At 41.9% G+C, this 23,968-nt stretch overlaps 1 protein-coding gene across 1 annotated transcript in view; it reads right to left on the bottom strand.

Moving 5' to 3' along the window:
- LOC118896836 (protein unc-13 homolog B-like) overlaps positions 1-22,819 on the bottom strand; it is a 56,872-nt gene extending 34,053 nt beyond the window's left edge. Inside the window, exons 1-3 of the mRNA XM_036855291.1 lie at positions 20,539-22,819; positions 4,640-4,662; positions 2,151-2,197 (exon numbers count right to left, since the gene is read on the bottom strand). Of these exons, the coding sequence (XP_036711186.1) occupies positions 2,151-2,197; positions 4,640-4,662; positions 20,539-22,819 (2,351 nt within the window). The remainder of the gene's footprint in view (positions 1-2,150; positions 2,198-4,639; positions 4,663-20,538) is intronic.
- Positions 22,820-23,968: the final 1,149 nt, after the last annotated feature.

Genomic DNA, 23,968 nt, shown 5'->3' with positions numbered 1-23,968 from the left:
AAGCCTCCTGAAGAAAAAGGGTCTCCACGGAAAGAGGAGCCTGCATAGTCAAATGGAGGCAGGGGAAGTGGATGAGAGACTTCCAAAAGATCATTTGGGGGAAAAAGGACCATTTAAGAAGGAAACAGCAAAGTGCCTCAGAGTCTGGCCTAGCCCTATGGTCACATCAACAGGGACCAGGAAAAAATTACAGCTGGAGAAACTTGAGATTTCTAAAACTTTTATACCTTTTCTATACTTACTAATTTTGTTGTTGTTTGTCTGTTCCTCCATAACAATATGCAATAAAAATACAGAGAATTTCCCCAAAAGAACACCCTTCTCACCTTGAGATAACCTGGATTTCATCCCCAACTCTTCTACTAGGTTCACTACATGTCCTCTGCCAAACTTCCTTCCTCTCTTTGGGTCCTGGTGTCACTTCCATAAAATGAGGAGGATGAACTATAAAACCTCTCTGACCTTTTGGAAGCTATTCTGAGCTTCAATTAAAATAACTCATGGGGCTTCCCTGGTGGCGCAGTGGTTGAGAATCTGCCTGCCAGTGCAGGGGACACGGGTTTGAGCCCTGGTCTGGGAAGATCCCACATGCCGCGGAGCAACTGGGCCCGTGAGCCACAACTACTGAGCCTGCGCATCTGGAGCCTGTGCTCCGCAACAAGAGAGGCCGCGATAGTGAGAGGCCCGCACACCGCGATGAAGAGTGGCCCCCGCTTGCCGCAACTAGAGGAAGCCCTCGCACAGAAACGAAGACCCAACACAGCCATAAATAAAAAAAAATAAATAAAAAAATAACTCATGTACTTGGGTTTTAATGAAAGCAACGAGGTGGGGAAATCAGGGTGGCTGGGTTGTACACCACAGCTGGTCTGAAAAGAGAAATGTCACAGAAGAATAAGTGTGTACTGCCAGCTATATAGGTCAAAAATGGAGCCACAAATTGGGTCAAGGCCAGGAATTGGAACAGGCAACCCGATATGCTGATTTCTAATAATCTAGCTTCCTGAATACAGGCAGTGAATTTTGTTCTCAATGAGACTACCACACCTATGGTAGATCGAAACTTGTGACAACTTCCAAAGACTAAGCTGAAGGAAGGGAAAGAAGACAACAGGGAGGCATTTAGAAAATCACTGCATGGCTCCATTCAAAAATAGCCTGGATATGTTCCACCGGCATGTATGGATTTTAAAAGTATTTGAAGAAAAAAGCTAAAGCCCTGAAGAAGGGCTGTTGAAGAAGCAACTGGTGCCACAAGTTTTTTGCTAATTCTGAAAACTATAAAATGCACTCCTTAAGCCGAGAAGTTTTTTTTTGCAACACAAGTGAGCTTTTGACAAAAGAAGGGTGGCTCTTTCACATGTTTAGCTCTTACTATAAAAAAGACAAATCACAAGGAAAAGGAGCACTTAAAAATATAGTAGATAACTTTATGACCTAATCTCTTCTCTTCCCTGGTGACGAGGAAGAGGAGGCAGCCACTGAGCATTTTGATGTCCGAAGGCCTTCGTGGGACAAGGAGGGAAGGAACGTTCTCACGCTCCTGAGGAGTGTATGTGCGGGTGTGGGTGGCGCAGGCGCTTAAGCGCTCTTCTCTCTCAAGCACAGTCAGTGAGTTACAGGCAGCAGTCGAGCAGTTTGAAATGCCTCTCTGGTGCGATCACATGGGTCTGAAACTCCCAGACAGAACACACAGAGCTCCTATGGGACGCTACTTACGTCTTCACTACAGTGGAATGGAATAAGTAGGTGACTCACAACAGCTGAAGCAGGATGGAGCCCAGGGAGTAATCTAATCAGCGACGCTATCAACAGTGGAATAGAAGGAAACTGTCTCTAAACGCAGATGTGTTTCTAGTTTCCTCATTCCCATACATAAAGGGTATATCACCACTATGATGCAATACATCAGAAATTCCAGAGGTAAGGATAGGGGAGCCCCAAAGTTCCCTCCCCTGCAAAGCTCTCTCTTCTGTCTCTGAGGAATCAGTCTGCAGAGTTCTCTCCTCTGCCCCAGAGAACCAAGCAGTCTCTACAGTGGAATCTCTTCCTTCCCCAGAATCCAGCTGATGAAGCTGTTTCTCCTGCTTCCCAAGGGAAAAGCTAGAAGCAGCATAAGATCCACAGAAACCTTGTAGTACAACACTTACCCTTCTGGGAGCCACTGGGGCAAAGAGGTATCACCATCATCTGCAATCTTTAAAGAGAGAGAGAGGAAAAAAAGTTAGATCCTGGGAGAGACAGGAGATTGCCGTATTTCTTTGGTCAAGCAGTGAGCAATAAAGTAGGAAGCTCAGAGCACTGTAGGTCACATACACCACGTGGTGACATAACCAGCCTGATGTGTAAGCCAATTCCATGATCAGCCAGGGCAACAAGCAGGCTGCTGAAATGAGTGGTACTTCACCTCCCTTCTCCCCAGTGAACAGGGAGGATGTAAGGCCAAGCTCACAGAGATCCCAGGACTAAGGTCCACTGGGAATGTGAGAGCTGCCAGAACTTACAGGCCCTCACACAACCCACTGGTATATATAATAGTAAGCCAAAGCCAGGAGAAGGGTCCATGCAGGCTTCCACGCCTCACTAAAGCAAAAGGACAATTTCACATGGAGTCCAGTCTTCTTCCAGCTATATTCCTAAGTTCTGTTGGCTGCCCCAGAGTCAGACCTGGTCTTTCTGGATTCCTATCTCATCTTGTGATTTGACTTGGCCTAGGTTCCTTGAAGCTCTAACTCACTGACACTGAGTACAGTCTACATTTGATAAGCTCTATTTAACAAGAGAACCCAGGGCAGATTAGACACTCGGATTATCACTCTGGTGAATTTTATGAGCTCTACAATAAGAAGTTGAAAATTGAGGCACCAAATAACTCAAGGAAGGAACAGTTAGAAAACACGTTTTAAAGGTTTCTGTAAAAAAAACCCAAAGCAAATCCTTCAAGCAGTGTACAGAGAGAGTTCCAAAGCTGCCAGGGCTCTCCAGAGAACCAATGGTCCATGCTGTGAACCAATGGTCCCTGCTGTTTAGGCTCAACAGACCTAGTGCTAGCGGGTCTGGGGTTTCCCATCCCTCCTTGTACCCCTCCACTCCCAACAACTTCCCTGCCTCCTGAGACCTGGGTCCAGCTAACTATCCTCAGCAAATGAGCTCCAGAACAAGGGAGGCAGAAGTAAGCTGTTAAGCTCTGGACAGGGGGCGAAGTTTTGGGAGGGCTAAAGATGGGAAAAGTTACAGACAAAATGAGGCGAGAGTACAAAAAGGAGAGGTAGGACAGGTTAATGAGTGATGTAAAAGTGGGTAAGAATGACTCTGGATCAGCAGTAGGCTTAAGATGAACTTTGGATTTAAGATCCTTTTCAGTAAGACCCTTCTCAGGTTGCCTGTACTCTAATCAAGCCTATCTGTCTACTGCCTACAGCCCTTCATGACCACATTTCGCTGCTTCTGCCTGCTGTCCTGGTTCTATGAGTGGGATGATATGGTAGAGGGAGGGCCAGGCCCAAAAGGCAGCCAGAAGTGGTTGAATCAAGCCTCCTAAGGTTCCTGTGAGGGGTAGCCCATCCCTAAATCCCCAGATCCTACCAACCAGAACTTATCCTCCCTTTGGAAACAGTCACCGCACTGAGCAGATCTTTATTTCCTACCTAGAATTAGATGTTTGCCAGAAACCACTGGGCTTAAGGAAACAAAGTCACAAAAAAGCCTTTGGCAGCCAGAGTTCACAAGCTCAGATCATACACATTTCCTGTGCTTAGAGTGGACAATGGGTCTGCAGAAGCCTGCAGACACAGCATAGAGCATGCACACGCCGGGCACAGAAGGAGGGCCGGGGGAATGAGAGGAGGTCTAGACAAAGTGCCTATAGGAGGTACATTCTTAGACACCACTTGCACCTGAGGAAACATAGGTGAGCACAGATCCTGCACACACAGCTACAGAACATGTGCACACACCCATCTGGGGGAGGATTCAGTATTCACTAGGGCCCGAACCACTGGCAAAGCAAACCCTTACTGTCTTCAGGAACCAGTGCTTGCAGGCACAGAGCATTAGTATACCATGCATTCACATGGCATGGGAAAACCACATCACAGGTCTACAGAAGCTTGTGCTCAGAGAGAGGCTAGGAAGCCTGCTCAGAAGCACAAAGCACACATTTAGGCCCCAGGCAAGAGGTACAAAAAGCCTACAGAAACTCCTGCTCTCAAATACAAAGTGTGTATGCATGCTGGGCTCAGCAAGTGTTTACAGCATATGCCAATCTGCAGCAATAAGTAGAAAATGGACACACACTGTGCAAAGTAGGAAAAGAGGAAGGCAATCAGTATCTGGCGGAGTCAAACTGAGCACAAGTATAAGCACACACATGCTACATTGAATGTGCACCATGCTGGCACATACATTCTCACACTGCTCCAGGGATGTCTGCAGGAGCACACACAAGCATGGAGCATGCACACAAACTGCTTTCAGGAAAAACAGACTAGCTGCACGAGCCAAAGCTCATGAGGCACAGATCATAAGCACACATGCGTGCGTACACACACACACACACACACACACACACACACACTGTGCTCAGGAGGGAGAGGAGAGAATTGACAACAAAAAGGGCCCTAAAGGGCCAGAGCACAACCTGAAGGGCTCCTCGCTTTCCTTCTGCAAGGAGAGAAAGAGCATAAAAAAAGGGCAGAGAGGTTAGTAGATTCAGTTGTAAGTCAGCTAAACCTCATGGCACATGGAGGAGAGGGAGATGTCCTCTGAACAACTGGGTAGTTCACAGAGCCCAGCTCCCAGAATCCTTACCTCCTGTATTTGCTGGCCCCTGCTTTTCAGTTGAGAATCCAGATTTGGCTACAAAAACCAAAGGACAAAGTCTACCTGGGAATTTCAGTCACCCTTTCCCCCCTTTCCAAAGTGGTCTGCATAACCAGCTTTGGTAACCAGCTTTGTTTGTTACCAAGGGTCACTCCAACAGGCCATCTGAACTGACTGAACACAGAGTGGGCTCCTTCCTCAGAAGTTACATGAGTTCACTCTGAATCTGGGATAAGTCCGCAAACCCCGAAGGCCTGGTAGCTGAGCTCTTTCCATTTTGTAATACAGTCTTGGCCACGTGTTTGCCCAACAAGCTCTGGTTTTCCCAGAGCCTAAGTTAAGTTAGGCCAAGTTAAGGCCTGGAATTAAGGCCAGGACCAGGATGCTCAATGGCCATAGATTTGGAGGCACCAACTGGCCACTGCCCTATCACAAGTCACCATGATCTGGACAATAAAACCATAACTGCAATCCCAGGCTTGATTATCTACCAAATCCAGAACAATATGTCAAAGGAAACTGACACTTCCAGAAGGACCCAAGCAAGCCACAGGAGAGGAAGAATAAAGTCCAGAGATTACTCCTTTCCTATTCGTCAGAGACTACACTGCCTTCTAGGCCACATGTGCTTCACGTAGGCTTCCTTCTCTAAGGAAAGTCCATTTACCTGGGCCCATCAGCTCCCCTTTTCTTTTTTTCTCATCCCTTTTAAAGACCCACTGATATTACATAACAAGTAGAAGGGAGAATCATGGAAACTAACTCATAAGTTCCCGATTTTTCAAGCTACTTCTGATGACCTAATGGATCCCCTGACTTGACAGAAGAATGAATTCAGGAACAGGAATCCTCCAAAACAGTGCAGCTTCAGAAAAGTGGGTGAGATAAAAAAGACACTTCCTGGAAAGGGGACATGTCTCTTCTACATCTACTCCCTACTTCCTTAGAGCACTCTATTCCCTTTGAAAAAGAAAACTAGGCAAGGAACACTTTAACTGACCCTGTGACTCAAATTGGAAAGGATTCTCTCTTCCTCCACTATCTTAAATATCAATACATTGTACACATCATGTCAAAGTTACTTCAATTGCGTCCTTCTGTTCTTCCCAGAGTTCCCCATAATGCCTAAAGAAGGAAATTCAATCTACTGACAAGGCCGTCAAGGCTCTCCATGACCTGGCCTCTTGCATCTATTGGGTGAGCACAGACTGATTCTTAAGACTTAGCTCAAAAAAAAAAATTAATCTGCATGTGGGCTCCTCAGTTACTGAGTTATTGTAATCCTGTCTCAGTGCGTGGGGAGGGAAACAGTCTCAAGAGGTGAACTACAGAAGCACAAAGGCCTTTTTCTCTTTTCTCTTTTCCCTACAACGTCCTCCTTCATATGGTACATTTTTAACTTGTGCTCGTCATTTTACCCTAAGGACCAAAGCTGAGCTGGCTTGAGAGGAGATTGTGTCTGTGGTTAAGAGACCACAGATTAGTGTAGGGAAGTGCATTTTGTGGTTCATATGGAGTTTTAACTTGGAGGCTAGCTTATTGGGTGTGTGTTGTTTGAGGGTTCCTTTCATTTTCAGGCACATAAAATGTCTTGGCACCTCTACCATGGCGCAGGGTGCTCCTTTTGAGAGTGTTTTCCGAGAAGCTTTAGGTAAGGGTGACCAGGCAGGGCCAAATTGTGTTGACGGGCTCCATGCACAATTAAAAGACAACAAAACAGTTCACGTTGACATCAGATGGAGGGCGTCTGGGAATCTTTGATCCCCATTTGAGACTTCTAAGTGTCTTCCTCCCTTTCCAACATGAAAATTCAGTAAACTTGAAAGAAAATCATCTGTGAGTTCCTTCAAGTTGTAACTCATAGTTGTGATAATCCAGAGGGAATATGCACTGGTGACTTTAAAGGCTACAATCTTTGACAGTCCCAAAGCAGTGCAGCTCTGTAGAAGGTAGTGGAAGGAAGTTTTCTTTCTACTTTGTTGAGGAAATTACTTAGGAATTTAGATGGGTAAAAGGTACCCTTGCCTTATTCCACTTTCTTATTTTCTTAGCCCCCTTTCCTTTTGAAATGTTTAACTGATTTCATGTCATAGTAGGGAATGCATTCTCCATCCCCATCCTTTGCCCTCCCAGGAAGTCAGTGTACTGATCATTTTTTTGGGCTTCCCCTCCAAAGGGCCTTTTTCTGCACTGGAAGCCTCCACACCTAGCTCTTTGTTTCGTTACTGCTGTGCTTAGATTAATTTGGACAGATCTTTGTGCCACACAGGAATTTTTTGTTTTTTTAAGAAAAATCTATAGGTGAAAAATTACTAATGAAACTGTGTGTGTGTGTATGTGCGTGCAACATAAAAGTACAGTAGCGCCTAAGTAACTTGAATCTTGTTTCCTGTAAAACTGCAAATTGATGTGGTATTAATAAAAAAATAAAAGACTTAGCTCAAATATTAATGCCTCTATGAAAATTTATCTGCCTTCCTCTCAAAAACAGAATTAGATGCTTCTCTACTATGTATACATGGTACCCATGCTTTTGTGCTGCACACTTCTATGATAGTATGTTGTTAGTATGTTTCATTGTTAATTGTCTGTATAAACATCTCCCTTTACACACTGTGAATTTCTTGAGAGCAAGAATTATATATACTGTATTATTTCACCTTTGTAGTCTGAGGGTGTAGCACATCTAGCGTTTTTCTGTAGTAAAAGGAACTTGAACTTTCAGGACTTAGAGAACAAGAGCTTTTCTAAGAACATGTGTCTTCCCTCCCATCAGAAAATGTGCACAAGCTTTTTAGATAGCCTCATCCACCAGAGGGCAGACAGCAGAAGCAAGAAGAACTACAATCCTGCAGCCTGTGGAATAAAAACCACATTCACAGAAAGATAGACAAGATGAAAAGGCAGAGGGCTATGTACCAGATGAAGGAACAAGATAAAACCCCAGAAAGACAACTAAATGAAGTGGAGATAGGCAACCTTCCAGAAAAAGAATTCAGAATAATGATAGTGAAGATGATTCAGAATCTTGGAAAAAGAATGGAGGCAAAGATAGAGAAGATGCAAGAAATGTTTAACAAAGACTTAGAAGGATTAAAGAACAAACAAACAGAGATGAACAATAAAATAACTGAAATGAAAAATACACTAGAAGGAATCAATAGCAGAATAACTGAGGCAGAAGAATGGATAGTGACCTGAAGACAGAAAGGTGGAATTTCACTGCTGCGAAACAGAATAAAGAAAAAAGAATGAAAAGAAATGAAGACAGCCTAAGAGACCTCTGGGACAACATTAAACACAACAACATTCACATTATAGGAGTCCCAGAAGGAGAAGAGAGAGAGAGAAAGGACCCAAGAAAATATTTGAAGAGATTATAGTCGAAAACTTCCCTAAAGTGGGAAAGGAAATAGTCACCCAAGTCTAGGAAGCGCAGAGAGTCCCATACAGGATAAATCCAATGGAGAAACACGACCGAGACAACATAGTAATAAAACTGGCAAAAATTAAAGACAAAGAAAAATTATTGAAAGCAGCAAGGGAAAAACGACAAATAACATACAAGGTAACTCCCATAAGGTTAACAGCTGATTTCTCAGCAGAAACTCTACAAGCCAGAAGGGAGTGGTATGACATATTTAAAGTGATGAAAGGGAAGAACCTACAACCAAGATTACTCTACCTGGCAAGGATCTCATTCAGAATTGATAGAGAAATCAAAAGCTACACAGACAAGCAAAATCTAAGAAAATTCAGCACCACCAAACCAGCTCTACAACAAATGCTAAAGGAACTTCTCTAAGTGGGAAACACAACAGAAGAAAAGGACCTACAAAAACAAACCCAAAACAATTAAGAAAATGGTCATAGGAACATACATATCGATAATTACCTTAAACGTGAACGGATTAAATGCTCCAACCAAAAGACACAGGCTTGCTGAATGGATACAAAAACAAGACCCATATATGTGCTGTCTACAAGAGACCCACTTCAGACCTAGGGACACATACAGACTGAAAGTGAGGGGATGGAAAAAGATATTCCATGCAAATGGAAATCAAAAGAAAGCTGGAGTAGCTATACTCATATCAGATAAAATAGACTTTAAAATAAAGAATGTTACAAGAGACAAGGAAGGACACTACATAATGATCAAGGGATCAATCCAAGAAGAAGATATAACAATTATAAATATATATGCACCCAACATAGGAGCACCTCAATACATAAGGCAACTGCTAACAGCTCTAAAAGAGGAAATCGACAGTAACACAATAATAGTGGGGGACTTTAACACCTCACTTACACCAATGGACAGATCATCCAAAATGAAAATAAATAAGGAAACACAAGCTTTAAATGATACAATAGACCAGATAGATGTAATTGATATTTACAGGACATTCCATCCAAGAACAGCAGATTACACTTTCTTCTCAAGTGCGCACGGAACATTCTCCAGGATAGATTACATCTTGGGTCACAAATCAAGCCTCAGTACATTTAAGAAAATTGAAATCATATCAAGCATCTTTTCTGACCACAATGCTATGAGATTAGAAATCAATTACAGGGAAAAAAACGTAAAAAACACAAACACATGGAGGCTAAACAATACGTTACTAAATAACCAAGAGATCACTGAAGAAATCAAAGAGGAAATAAAAAAATACCTAGAGACAAATGACAATGAAAACACGAGGATCCAAAACCTATGGGATGCAGCAAAAGCAGTTCTAAGAGGGAAGTTTATAGCTATACAAGCCTACCTAAAGAAACAAGAAAAATCTCAAGTAAACAATCTAACCTTACACCTAAAGGAACTAGAGAAAGAAGACCAAACAAAACCCAAAGTTAGCAGAAGGAAAGAAATCATAAAGATCAGAGCAGAAATAAATGAAATAGAAACAAAGAAAACAATAGCAAAGATCAATAAAACTAAAAGCTGGTTCTTTGAGAAGATAAACAAAATTGATAAGCCATTAGCCAGACTCATCAAGAAAAAGAGGGAGAGGACTCAAATCAATAAAATTAGAAATGAAAAAGGAGAAGTTACAACAGACACCACAGAAATAGAAAGCATCCTAAGAGACTACTACAAGCAACTCTATGCCAACAAAATGGACAACCTGGAAGAAATGGACAAATTCTTAGAAAGGTATAACCTTCCAAGACTGAACCAGGAAGAAACAGAAAATATGAACAGACGAATCACAAATTGAAATTGAAACTGTGATTAAAAATCTTCCAACAAACAAAAGTCCAGGACCAGATAGCTTCACAGGTGAATTCTATCAAACATTTAGAGAAGAGCTAACACCCATCCTTCTCAAACTCTTCCAAAAAATTGCAGAGGAAGGAACACTCCCAAACTCATTCTATGAGGCCACCATCACCCTGATACCAAAACCAGACAAAGACACTACAAAAAGAGAAAATTACAGACCAATATCACTGATGAATATAGATGCAAAAATCCTCAACAAAATACTAGCAAACAGAATCCAACAACACATTAAAAGGATCATACACCACGAGCAAGTGGGATTTATCCCAAGGATGCAAGGATTCTTCAATATACGCAAATCAATCAATGTGATACACCATATTAACAAATTGAAGAATAAAAACCATATGATCATCTCAATAGATGCAGAAAAAGCTTTTGACAAAATTCAACACCCATTTATGATGAAAACTCTCCAGAAAGTCGGCACAGAGGGAACCTACCTCAACATAATAAAGGCCATATACGACAAACCCATGGCAAACATCATTCTCAATGGTGAAAAACTGAAAGCATTTCCTCTAAGATCAGGAACGAGACAAGGATGTCCACTCTCACCACTATTATTCAACATAGTTTTGGAAGTCCTAGCCACGGCAATCAGAGAAGAAAAAGAAATAAAAGGAATACAAACTGGAAAAGAAGAAGTAAAACTGTCACTGTTTGCAGATGACATGATATTATACATAGGGAATCCTAAAGATGCCATCAGAAAACTACTAGAGCTAATCAATGAATTTGGTAAAGTTGCAGGATACAAAATTAATGCACAGAAATCTCTTGCATTCCTATACACTAATGATGAAAAATCTGAAACAGAAAGTAAGGAAACACTCCCATTTACCATTGCAACAAAAAGAATAAAATACCTAGGAATAAACCTACCTAGGGAGACAGAAAACCTGTATGCAGAAAACTATAAGACACTGATGAAAGAAATTAAAGATGATACAAACAGATGGAGAGATATAGCATGTTCTTGGATTGGAAGAATCAACATTGTGAAAATGACTATACTACCCAAAGCAATCTACAGATTCAATGCAATCCCTATCAAATTACCAATGGCATGTTTTACAGAACTAGAACAAAAAATCTTAAAATTTGTATGGAGACACAAAAGGCCCCGAACAGCCAAAGCAGTCTTGAGGGAAAAAAACGGAGCTGGAGGAATCAGACTCCCTGACTTCAGACTATACTACAAAGCTACAGTAATCAAGACAATATGGTACTGGCACAAAAACAGAAACATAGATCAATGGAACAGGATAGAAAGCCCAGAGATAAACCCACGCAAATATGGTCACCTTATATTTGATAAACGAGGCAAGAATATACAATGGAGAAAAGACAGTCTCTTCAATAAGTGGTGCTGGGAAAACTGGACAGCTACATGTAAAAGAATGAAATTAGAACACTCCCTAACACCATACACAAAAATAAACTCAAAATGGATTAGAGACCTAAATGTAAGACTGGACACTATAAAACTCTTAGAGGAAAACATAGGAAGAACACTCTTTGACATAAATCACAGCAAGATCTTTTTTGATCTACCTCCTAGAGTAATGGAAATAAAAACAAAAATAAACAAATGGGACCTAATGAAACTTAAAAGCTTTTGCCAAGCAAAGGAAACTACAAACAAGACAAAAAGAAAACCCTCAGAATGGGAGAAAATATTTGCAAATGAATCAACGGACAAAAGATTAACCTTCAACATATATAAACAGCTCATGCAGCTCAGTATTAAAAAAACAAACAACCCAGTCCAAAAACGGGCAGAAGACCTAAATAGACATTTCTCCAAAGAAGACATACAGATGGTCAAGAAGCACATGAAAAGCTGCTCAACATCACTAATTATTAGAGAAACGCAAATCAAAACTACAATGATGTATCACCTCACACCAGTTAGAATGGGCATCATCAGAAAATCTACAAACAACAGATGCTGGAGAGGGTGTGGAGAAAAGGGAACCCTCTTGCACTGTTGGTGGGAATGTAAATTGGTACAGCCACTATGGAGAACAGTATGGAGGTTCCTTAAAAAACTAAAAATAGAATTACCATACGGCCCAGCAATCCCACTACTGGTCATATACCCAGAGAAAACCATAATTCAAAAAGACACATGCACCCCAATATTAATTGCAGCACTATTTACAATAGCCAGTTCATGGAAGCAACCTAAATGCCCATCAACAGACGAATGGATAAAGAAGTTGTGGTACATATATACAATGGAATATTACTCAGCCATAAAAAGGAACGAATTGGGTCATTTGTAGAGACGTGGATGAATCTAGAGACTGTCATACAGAGTGAAGTAAGTCAGAAAGAGAAAAACAAATATCGTATATTAACGCATATATGTGGAACCTAGAAAAATGGTACAGATGAACTGGTTTGCAGGGCAGAAATTGAGACACAGATGTGGAGAACAAACATATGGACACCAAGGGGGGAAAGCAGGGGGTGGGGCAGTGGTGGTGGTGGTGGGATGAATTGGGAGATTGGGATTGACATATATACACTAATATGTATAAAATGGATAACTAATAAGAACCTGTTGTATAAAAAAATAAATAAAATAAAATTCAAAAAAAAATTTTAAATAAAAAAGATAAAAATAAAAAAAGAACATGTGTCTTGCCTAAGAGAAAAGATAGGTCTCTTAGCCAATAATCTGTACCATTTTCCAGACCCCAAAGAACTGCTGTACTAGTCCCTTCAGTTTGTCCCACCCACTGGACAAACATTTTCTTGTTTAAAAAAACTTTTTCTTGTTAGGAATCAAATTTTTTGTGCTTCCTAACTGCCTAAAATGCCTTAGGATTTTTCCACTCAGATTTAGTTTTCAATTTAAGTGACATATGTCTATATAACACTTTCTTTGCAGGAAAATTCCTGACCCCTAAGAATGATCTCACTCTTCCAGATAGTCCACCTTATAAGGAAGTGACATACTTCCTCATTGTTAAAACAATCTTAACTCCATTACTTGGGAGTCAAAAGACTTGAGGCACTCATCTTATCTGAGCCTGCATTTCCTTATCTGTAAAAAGAGGATAAGACCTGCAATCTCCCAGGGTTATTGTGAGGATTCATCTCTTAAATACTTATTGAGAACCTACTGCACATTAGGTACTGTTCTCATGCTGATGCAGCAGTGAACCCTGATCTTGAGAAGTTTCTATTCTAGTAGGAGGAGCAGACAACTAATAATGATGATGAAGATGATGATAGTAGCTCACACCAAGTGAACACATTACACATCTGGCATTTTATTTGAGTAAGCTCATTTATTTCTCACAACAACCCTACTGGGTAAATACTATTATAATCTCCATTTTCTGTTGATTAAAATGAAGATCAGAAATGTTAAGAAAATTGCCTAAAGTCACAGCAAGTGGCAAAGCCATAATTCAAAACAGGCATTCTGGTTCCAGAATCTGGAACTATGTGTACTGTATCATGTATGATGGGGACTCTGCTGAAAAATTCAGGTAAGGGGAGAAGATATTGTCCTCTGTGGTGATGGTATGCTATTAAAATTTTATAAAAGATTGTCAGGGAGTCCTCATCGATAAAGCGACATCTAAGCAGAGACCTGAAAGAAATGAGTAAAGAAGCTATTCAGAGTGGTAGGAGAAAAGTATTCCAGTCAGAACATACAGCAAGTGCAAAGCCTTAGGTGAGAGCATGACTGGTGTGAAGGAACAAGTTTGCCACAGAGTACCATTTCAAATAGGGCTCTACAGGCCCTTATAAGCACTTTGGCTTTCATTCTGAGTGAGACAGAAAAATCACTGGAAGGTCCTGAACAGAGAAGTGATATGATCTGACTTAGTTTTATGAGGATTACTCTGGCTGGGGAGAACAGACTGTAGAGGGACAAGGGTAGAAGCAGGGAGATCAGTTAGACTACCACAATCATCTAGACAAGAGAAAATGGTGACTTAGATAAAGATATTAGTGGTAAGATTTGGGATTTTTTTTTTTTTTTTATAAATAGGGTAGATTCTCTTAATGGCACAATGCTGATGAAACAGAACGAGGGTTAGCCCTTTCAGTGTCTATATGGATGCAGCCTGAGATGGTTTTTTATTTTTTAAATTATTTATTTATTTATTTATTCATCTATTTTATTTTTGGCTGTGTTGGGTCTTCGTTTCTGTGCGAGGGCTTTCTCTAGTTGCGGCGAGCGGGGGCCACTCTTCATCGCGGTGTGCGGGCCTCTCACTATCGCGCGGCCTCTCTTGTTGCGGAGCACAGGCTCCAGACGCGCAGGCTCAGCAGCTGTGGCTCACGGGCCCAATTGTTCCGCGGCATGTGGGATCTTCCCAGACCAGGGCCCGGACCCGTGTCCCCTGCATTGGCAGGCAGACTCCCAACCACTGCGCCACCAGGGAAGCCCAAGATTCGGGATATTTTTTAAAGGCAAAGCAGGCAGAATTTACTAACTGATTGGATATGGGTTGTGAAAGAAAAGAAGTCAAGAATGACTCTATTTGGGCCTAAGCAGCTAGCTGCAAGAATGGAGTTGCCATTTACTGGTAAGGAAGACTACAGGGGGGCTTCCCTGGTGGCGCAGTGGTTAGGAATCCGCCTGCCAACGCAGGGGGCACGGGTTCGAGCCCTGGTCTGGGAAGATCCCGCATGCCGCGGAGCAACTGGGCCCGTGAGCCACAACTACTGAGCCTGCGCGTCTGGAGCCTGTGCTCCGCAACGGGAAAGGCCGCGACAGTGAGAAGCCCGCGTACCGCCATGAAGAGTGGCCCCCGCTCGCCGCAACTGGCGAAAGCCCTTGCACAGAAACTAAGACCCAACACATCCAAAAATAAATAAATTTATAAAAATTAAAAAAAAAAGGAAGACTATAGGAAAAAGCAGGTTTGGCAGGGCTTAGGGAGAAGGATCAGAAGTTTGGTTTTGGATACGTCAAATCTGAGATGCCTATTCACATGGAAATGTGGATGTTAAGTAGATGTGGAATCTGCTGTTCCTGGACAATATCTGGGCCAGATATAAATCTGGGAATGCTTATGAAAATCATGAGATTGAAACATATTACCTAGGAGGTGAGTATAAATAAAAAGTAGTAGTCAGGACTGAATCCTGGGATACTACAAGGTTAGGAAGATAAGGAGGGACTAGCAAAGATGACTTGAGAAGGAATGGTCAATAATGTTGGACGAGAACCAAGACAGAAAGGTGTTCTGGAAGCCAGGTGAAGAAAGTATTTCAAAAAGAAGAAATCAAGGGACTTCCCTGGCGGTCCAGTGGTTAAGATTCTGTGCTTCCAACACAGGGGGCACGGGTTCGAAACCTGGTCGGGAACTAAGATCCCACATTTGGCGTGGCGTGGCCAAAAAATTAAAAAAGAAAAAAAAAAGAAATTGAGGCATATGAATAGACTAAAGATCAATGGAATAGAATCGGGAGTCCAGAAATAAACTCTTACATTTATGGCCAGTTGATTTTTGACCATTCGATGGGTAAAGCATGTTCTTTTCAACAAACAGTGCTGAGATAACTAGACATACACATGCTTAAGAAGGAAGTTGGACCCTATCTCACACCATATACAAAAATCAACTCAAAATGAATCATACACCTAAATGTAAGAGCTAAATAAAACTATAAAACATTTAGAAAAAAACATAGGAGTTAATCTTTGTGACCTTGGATTAGACAGTGGTTTCTCAGCTATGAAACCAAAAGCAAAATCAACACAAGAATAGATAAATTGAACTTCATCAAAATTTAAAACTTTTGTACTCTACTCCATACCCATATTATGATGGCTATTACAAAACAAACAAACAAAAAAACCAACCAGGAAGTAACAAGTGTTATTTAGCAAGGATGTGGAGAAATTAGAACCTGTGTGCACTGTGGTTGGGAATGTAAAATGATGCAGCCGCTGTGGAAAATAATATGGCAATTCCTCAAAAAAAATGAGAATTACCATATGATCCATCAATGCCACTTCTGCGTATATACCTAAAAGAAATGAAAGCAAGAACTCCAACAGATATTTGTACACCCATGTTTATAGCAGCATTATTTGCAATAGCCAAAAGGTAGAAGAAACCCAAGTGTCCACTGATGGATAAATGGACAAACAAATGTAGTATATATACATACAATGGAATATCATTCAGCCTTAAAAAGGAAGGAAATTCTGACATATGCTGCAACATGGATGAACCTTGAAGACATTATGCCAAGTGAAATAAGCCAGCCACAAAAGGACAGATATTGTGCAAATACACTTATATGACGTACTTAGAGCAGTCAAATTTATAGAGACAGAAAGTACAATGGTGATTGCCAGTGGCTGGGGGGAGGAGAGAATGGGGAGTTAGTTTAATGGGTACAGAGTTTCAGCTGGGAAAGATGAAAAAGATCTGGAGATTGAATGGTGGTGATGGTTGCACAACAATGTGAATAAACTTAAAATGATTAAAATAATAAATTTTATGTTTTGTATATTTTACCACAATAAATTTTTTTTTTTTTAAATTATGCTTCAAAGGACACCATCAAGAAAGTGAAAAGACAACCTACAGACTGGGGAAAAAATATATACAAAATATTTGTATAATTTGTATATAAGGGACCTATATCCAGAACATATAAAGAACTCTTACAACTCAACAGAAAAAGACAAACAGCTCAATTTAAAAACGGGTAAAGGACTTGAATAGACATTTCTCCAAAGAAAACATAAAAACGGCCAATAAGCACATGAAAAGATGTTCCACATCATTAGCCACTAGGGAAATGCAAATCAAAACTAGAAGATACCAGTCACACCCACTAGGATGGCTATAATAAAAATAGAATGGCAAGGATGTGGAGAAATTTGAACTCTCATACATTGCTGGTAGAAATGTAAAATGGTGCAGCCACATTGGAAAACAGTCTAGAAGTTCCTCAAAAATGTTAAACACCGAGTTACCATATAACCCAGCATTCCATTTCTAGGTATATACCAGAGAATCAAAATGTATGTCCATGCAAAAACTCGTACATAAATGTTCATAGCAACATTATTCGTAATAGCCAAAAAGTGGTAACAAAACAAAACAAAACAAAAGTCCATCAACTGATGGATGGATGAACAAAATGTGCTATATCCATGTAATGGAATATTATTCAGCCACAAAAAGAAATGAAGTACCCATACATGTTACAACATGGGTCAATTTTGAAAACATTGTGCTAAGTTGAAGAAACCAGTCAGAAAAGGCCACATATTATATAAATCCATTTACATGCAATGTCCAGAATCCATAGAAATGGAAAGTAGATTAGTGGTTGCCAGAGGCTGGGGACAAAGGGGATTGGAGAGTGACTATTAATAGATAGGGAGTTCTTTTTGGGGGTGATGGAAATGTTCTAGAATTGATGGTTGCATAACTCTGAATATACTAAAGCCACTCAATTGTACATTTTTAAGGGATTTTAAGGATGAATTTTATGGTATAGAAATACCTAAAAAGCTGTTATAATAAAAAGAAGTAATCAGTTACATCAAGTTGCTGATTGACTAAGAGAACTAAAAATGGACCAGAAGTTTGGCAATATGATGACCTTGACAAAAGCTATTTTGGTAGTGGTAGGAATGAAAAAATGGAATTTTAATGTAATGCATGTGAGAGTACTTCAAATAGTGCCTGGTACGTACCCCACCCCACCCCCCCAAAAAAGGAAGAAAAAGCATTAAAAAAAAAAAAAAAAAAAAGAACTCTAACGGTAAGATACTACTAATAAGCTTAGGCCCTAAAAGGTCTTAAGCAGAGCAGTGAAAAAAGCTTTTTCAAATGTTTTGTTGTGGTAGCAATCACTGTTGTATTGAATCAGTTTACCAGGTTAGGGTGACTGCTCTTGTGGACTCTATAACCCGAGTGTATTGGTGGTGAGAGACCAGCCTGTGTGTTTATGTACCTTCCTCTATTCCTCCTGCTTTATGGCCTGGTGCTGCAGTCAGGCCGGACCTAGCACTGAAGAGATGCTGCCACTGCCTGGCAGCCTCTCCACCACCCCCTCTGTAGCCCAGAGACCAGACTGGATCTTGGTAAGCACCCAGAACTCTGGCTTGATCTCTTACTGGTGTTTCAGAAAATCTCCTTCGTCTCATTATCTCTGCTGCTGTCACAAGTTCCTGCATCGTCCAGCAGGATGTCAGCCCAGAAGGGAAGCTCTGCAACTTGAAGAACTGGGCCCCAGAGTTCTGGATGCTCATGCTAACATCAACTCTAGGCAAGGTTTAAAGAGTTAGTGAGGAAGTACTGTTTTGATATTTGTTGTTTCTACTGTTGCTGTAATATAATAATTTCTAAATGCCCAGGGAGGAAGAAAAGGAGCTGCAAAGTTAAAAGGAGACAGAAATCACTTGTAGTTGAGGAATTATAGAAAGCTTCCTGGAGGAGGTGATACTTTGGCTGTACGTTAAAGAATTGAGTAAATTTTGCTAGGCTGATGTGGTAAACACAGTACCTTAGGCTAGAAGGAAGGATGTATATGTCAGTATGCTGAAGACAAAGTATAAGGCAAATTTGTGAGACAGCAGTTTCTTTCTAGGTGGAGTGCAGTGGGACAACGGGAGATAAGCCTGGAAATGTAAACTAGAGACCAACGGTAGTGGTCTTGAATGCCAAATGAAGGAATTTAGACTTTTTTTGATAAGCTATAAAGAGTAGCTCTAGGGATATTTGAAAGGAATATGATTTTAATTTTTCAATTTAATTTTATGACTTGGTATTACATTCACATGATTCAAATTCTAAAAATTATAAAAGGGTATACAGTAAAAAATCTCCTTCTCATCCCACTGGTTTTTCACCTAATACCTTTCCCCATGGGCAATCCTGTATCAGTTTCCTATGTATCTTTGTGGTTTTTTGTTTGTTTGTTTGTTTGTTTGGGGTTTTTTTTTGGCCGTGCCACGTGGCTTGCAAGATCTCAGTTCCCTGACCAGGGACTGAACCTAGGCCACAGCGGTGAAAGTCTGGAATCCTAACCACTAGGCCACCAGGGAACGTCCTCTTATGTATCTTTGTTAGATATTCTATACATATACAAACAGACATTGTGGGTTTTTGTGTGTATTCTTCCCCTCTCCTATTTATACAAATGCCAGCATCTTATACATACTGTTCTGCACCTTGTTTTTTTTAATATGTCAATATATCTTTCCATTTCAGTAAAGAGGTACCTCTTCCTTTTTATAGCTGCATGGTACTGTATTCCATTGTTTGGATGTGCCAATAAGTTATTTAAACAGCCTTTCTTAACGAACATTAGGTTGTTTTCAATCATCGCTATTAAAAACAATGCTTCAGAAATAACCTTGAACATACGTCCCTTCCACATGTGAAAATGTACCTGCAGGGTATCTTCCTGGAAGTAGTGTTGGGGCTCAAAGGGTATACATAATTTTGATAAATTTTGCCAATTGCCTTCCTTAGAGGTTATACCAATTTCCACTCCCATCCCACTGGCAATGTATGAGTGCCTGTTCTCTCACACCTTTGCCAACACAATATGTTTCATAATGTTAATTTTGCCTTAGAAAGATTAATCAGGTTATATGCATAAGAGGACAACCTCATTTACATTTAAAATTAGATGAATAAAGCATATGCTCTTTGGATAAATTTAATTTTGATTGGGAGAAGTAATTTTAAAGCTACATATCATCTCCATGCTGCCTAGAAAAAAGTTTTCTTATTTCTTGTAGCCAAAAACCATTCCATTCTCTAGTTCTTAAGTAAGCACCCTTCAACTGGAGATGGAAGAAAGGGAATATGACCTGTAGAGAGCACAGTCAGGCTGGACAGCTCCAAGTTAGAAATAAGGTTCTGTATTGTCAACTCCAGTACTAGGAAGAAGACAGGTCGGGATAAGGGAAATTGCCACAGTGGCCTATGAGGTGGAGCTGCTGGAGAAATGGTAATCTTATCTCAGCAAGAAGCCCATGGAGAATAATTCTAAAATGCAACATAGGATTGCATCAGTCCCCTTAGCTCCTGTGAGAAACATGCCTCTTTTCCCCAGTCCTGCCTCTTACCCCACACCTACTTTACACCAGAATATCCGAAAAGTCCTGCAGCTGTAAACTATTTTTGCCCAGATGCCCCTTCCTCTTTTGAAAAGGTATTTCTAAAGCTCCCGCCAATAAACTGGAAGCTCCGTGCGGACAAGAACTCCTTTCCTGTCGTTTTTCAACTCTGTCACTCCCAATTCCCACAGGATTCGCTTAACATCGATATTCCAGTAACTGAGACTGATTCAAGCTGTGGACCTCCCCCATCACCTTGTGAAACTCGCCACCAAGCTGGGTCTCATGCTGGCCTGATGAAGGCCCTACCCAGCCAGCTGTAAACCCATTAAACAGAGACTTGAAATACCTGGGTGCGTGTCTTCTACCGAGAGATGGTCTGTCTTCTGTACTAGCTCGTGCAAAAGTTTTTTCTGCCTCAGTCTTTTCTCTCTTAGAACATCTTTTAAATTGTTGATGCATTTGTTGAGGTAGACGGTCTCTGCACACACTTGCTCTAGGCTTAGTCTGCCCTGTTTGGGAGATTCAGGCCTGGAACAAGTTTCACTTCCCAGACACGGAGCCAGAGCAAAACCTGGCGATGAATATGCAAGAGGCAAGTTATTGGAAGCCAGAGAGAAGTTGCTGGGATCCTGAGAGGTTTGGTCTCCCTGTGTAGAGATGCCCACTCCACCAGACACCACACTGAGCAAGCTCTCACTCCCCTGACTCCCAGGGCTCTCCACTGAGAAATCCTGGGCACCCCCTGAACTCACTGTCCCAAGAAGTCTATCACTGTTCTCTGACTGGGAACCACTCTCAACGCTTTCCAGGTCCTCAGGAGTCATGGACCCACTGTTCTCCAGCTTCTGAAATACTCCCTGCAAAGCTGAACGAAAGTGGTAAATTGCTCGGCCCAGTTTACTTGTGTAAAACTTGATTTCTACATCTTCATCCTCCTGCGAGCCACCCAGACAAGAGGACTTTTCAAAGACATCTTTAAGGACCTGTGCAGCGCGTTCCTCCTCTTCATTCAAGTCAATATGAACCATGTCATTGAAAGTCTCAGGTCCTATGATGATTTCCTCCATCATGTTGTCACAGCTCAGAGTTGCAAACCTTCTGGACTTATCCGTCAAAAGGTCCTCTAGCTGCTTTGAGCTCAAAATATCAAGCCCAGCTTCACAGGCCAGGAGTTTGTCCTCTGTCTTCAGCAACCCAGACAATGATAGGCAGCTGCTGGCCTCACTTTTATCACTGCAGTTGTTTTCTACTTTTGCTGCTTTATATGCTTCAAGTCCTTGGTTACACTGTTTGAAAACCTGGGGTTTCCCAGAATCCTCCTCTTTTGAGATTAACTCTAGGGAAGGTTCCTCAAATTGAAGAAGGGTGGACAGAGAAGCCTCTCTCCCTGTCAGTTCACCACAGGTGCCACTGATAATTTGGGGTGTTCCTGATGTTCCTTTTACTTCGTCCCTCGGCTTAGACTCATCACTTGGCTTTGCTAAATCGTTCTTGGGTGGGAAGCAAAGGCCTTGCTGTTCAGGAGTCTGGAGTTCTCTATGTTGATTCTGAGCCCTCATTTGATATACTCCTGTTATTGGTCCTCTGTCCCCTGTTTCCACCTGAAAAACTGGTTCATCCAGGTTTAAAGAATTCAAATTACAATCCTGAAGTTGTTGTTCCAAAAATGATAGAGACTCCTTTGGGGGATTCTTACAGCACTGTGGCCGGCTTGGTTCTTCTCTGGTGGCAATCCGGATCCCTACACTCTGCAAGAGGATGGATTTCTGCAATATAAGGTCTCTATGCTCTAGATGGGCAAGCTTCACAACAATAGGCCTGGGGGCTGGCACTTTGCCTGCTCTGTAAGCCTCTTTAATGTACCTATTGCACTGCATGCCATTAACACAGAGGTGTTTGGCCAGGAAGCTATGCACCAGCTCCATGGTATTTTCCCCATCTTGCTCAGGAAGTCCATACAGATACAGAATGGCTTCCTCACTGGGTCGGTCCACATGGGGTTCCTGGGCCTTTCCCCCAACACACACCTTGGCCAGGGAGCTGCTGCCCACTTGCAAGCCTTCTATTTCACTCAGAACTGAGTCTACACAGCTAGAGACTTCTTCCACTGAACCCCGGACTTGGCTCAAGTGCTGCCGCAACTCAGCAATTTCAGTTTGGAGACGGCTGATGCCTTGCAGCTCTCTGATGATATAGTCCACTACATCCCCCAAAGGTTCTTGCTGTTCACGGCTACAGCCTTGGCCAGGGCCTCTAGACAAAAGGGGCTTGGCTTGATCCCTCTCTGAGGGCTCCTGACAGCTTGTGGTCATGCTGGCAGATGAGCGGTCCTGAGAGCCAGACCCTGAAACACAGGCAGTGGAGCCCAGAGGAAGCTGGCTGCTGGCCTGCTGCCCAAAGCTGCAATGCTGGGCCAGGCCCCCATCTCTATCCCCACCAATGGCTGAGGCTGCTGACCCACAGTGAGGGGACAGGAAGCTGTCCTCCGGTAAGGATCCAGCAGGGCCTGAGGACTTGCTCTTGAAGCCACACAGAGTCTCTGCCTTAGCTTTATCTGGGGAAAGCCTGGAGGAGGATCCCAAGGTGACCATGATTTCTTCCTCTGACTCTTGCAACAATCGCTTCATTTTCTCCCTCAGGGTCTGAGGGATTCTCAGCTTCTTCCTCTAGTTTCTGGTCAGGATGGTTAATAGAGATTGTGTTAGAAGGCAATACCCTGACCTGTTCTTTTCAGTCTATTTTTAGCAATTTTGCTGGCTGATGCCTTGCGCTTGGCCCACAGTGATGCTTACAATGGTCCCATGTGTGGTCTCAAACCTGGCACATGTTCCTTGATCCTAGCTTGACTCTAATCCTGCAGCTAGTGCAAAAGGAAAATAGTGCACTTGGATCAGAAGGCAGCAGGATAATATGAATCAAGCTGTCAAGCAGGAATAAGAACATTACTTTCTAAGACTGTAGGAGTCAACAGTGACCTGCCTCCCAACGCTAGACTTAAAGGTTATAAGCAATCAGTTCTCTCTCCTTGGCTTCCCATCAGAGTTTTGATGTAAAATCAGATCAAGTCCTTGTGTTCTGAGCAAGTAGCCAAAGTCAACAGGATCGAAACAAACTCCTGGGAAATAGGTGGGGTGAAGTCAGCGAGTGACTGAACCTTTACAAATTCAACATGAGGCTCAGAAATGAACATATAGATGTTTAACAACCAAAGCTCAAATCACATACACAGTAAAAGACAAGACGTGGAATGTTTCTTTATTTTTCCCCCTCCAGTTTGTTGTTCTGGTGAAGGCTCAGCTACTTAAAGGTTTGCTCCTGCCCCTGCTTATAGCACAAAGTGTTTTCCCTTTGTTTAGTGATAGCAACCCTTCACTTGGAGAAAGGACCATGACAAGAAAGTGATTTCCTAGCACTGTCCACTGCTGGAGTAATAGAGGGTTGCTCTAGCCCGCTGAATGGCCTGGAGAGAACAATGCACGTGGCAGGCGGGGAGCTGATTACATCAGAGAGAGCTCCAGGGTGCTCTACTGTTCTCCAAAAAGGTGAAAAAAGACCTGCCACCAGTCTTGCCCCTAAACTCTGAGCTACCAGTGACTGTAGCTTGGGCAGAGATGATTGTTACCTTATGTGGGGTGGGCATGCATTCCGTTCTTACTGGGAACATGCAGCCTGTAGGGAAGGAGCACAGTGGAAAGTACAAAGGATGAAGCAGACAGCCCAGGAATGCATGGGACTGCCAATACTCTCTGGCTCTGCTGGGTCAGCCCGGGACAGGT

The sequence above is a fragment of the Balaenoptera musculus genome, chromosome 6 (assembly GCF_009873245.2).
Source record: "Balaenoptera musculus isolate JJ_BM4_2016_0621 chromosome 6, mBalMus1.pri.v3, whole genome shotgun sequence".
Taxonomy (NCBI): domain Eukaryota; kingdom Metazoa; phylum Chordata; class Mammalia; order Artiodactyla; family Balaenopteridae; genus Balaenoptera; species Balaenoptera musculus.
Note: the sequence above shows the minus strand (reverse complement) of the source record. Positions and strands in the feature narration are given on the sequence as shown.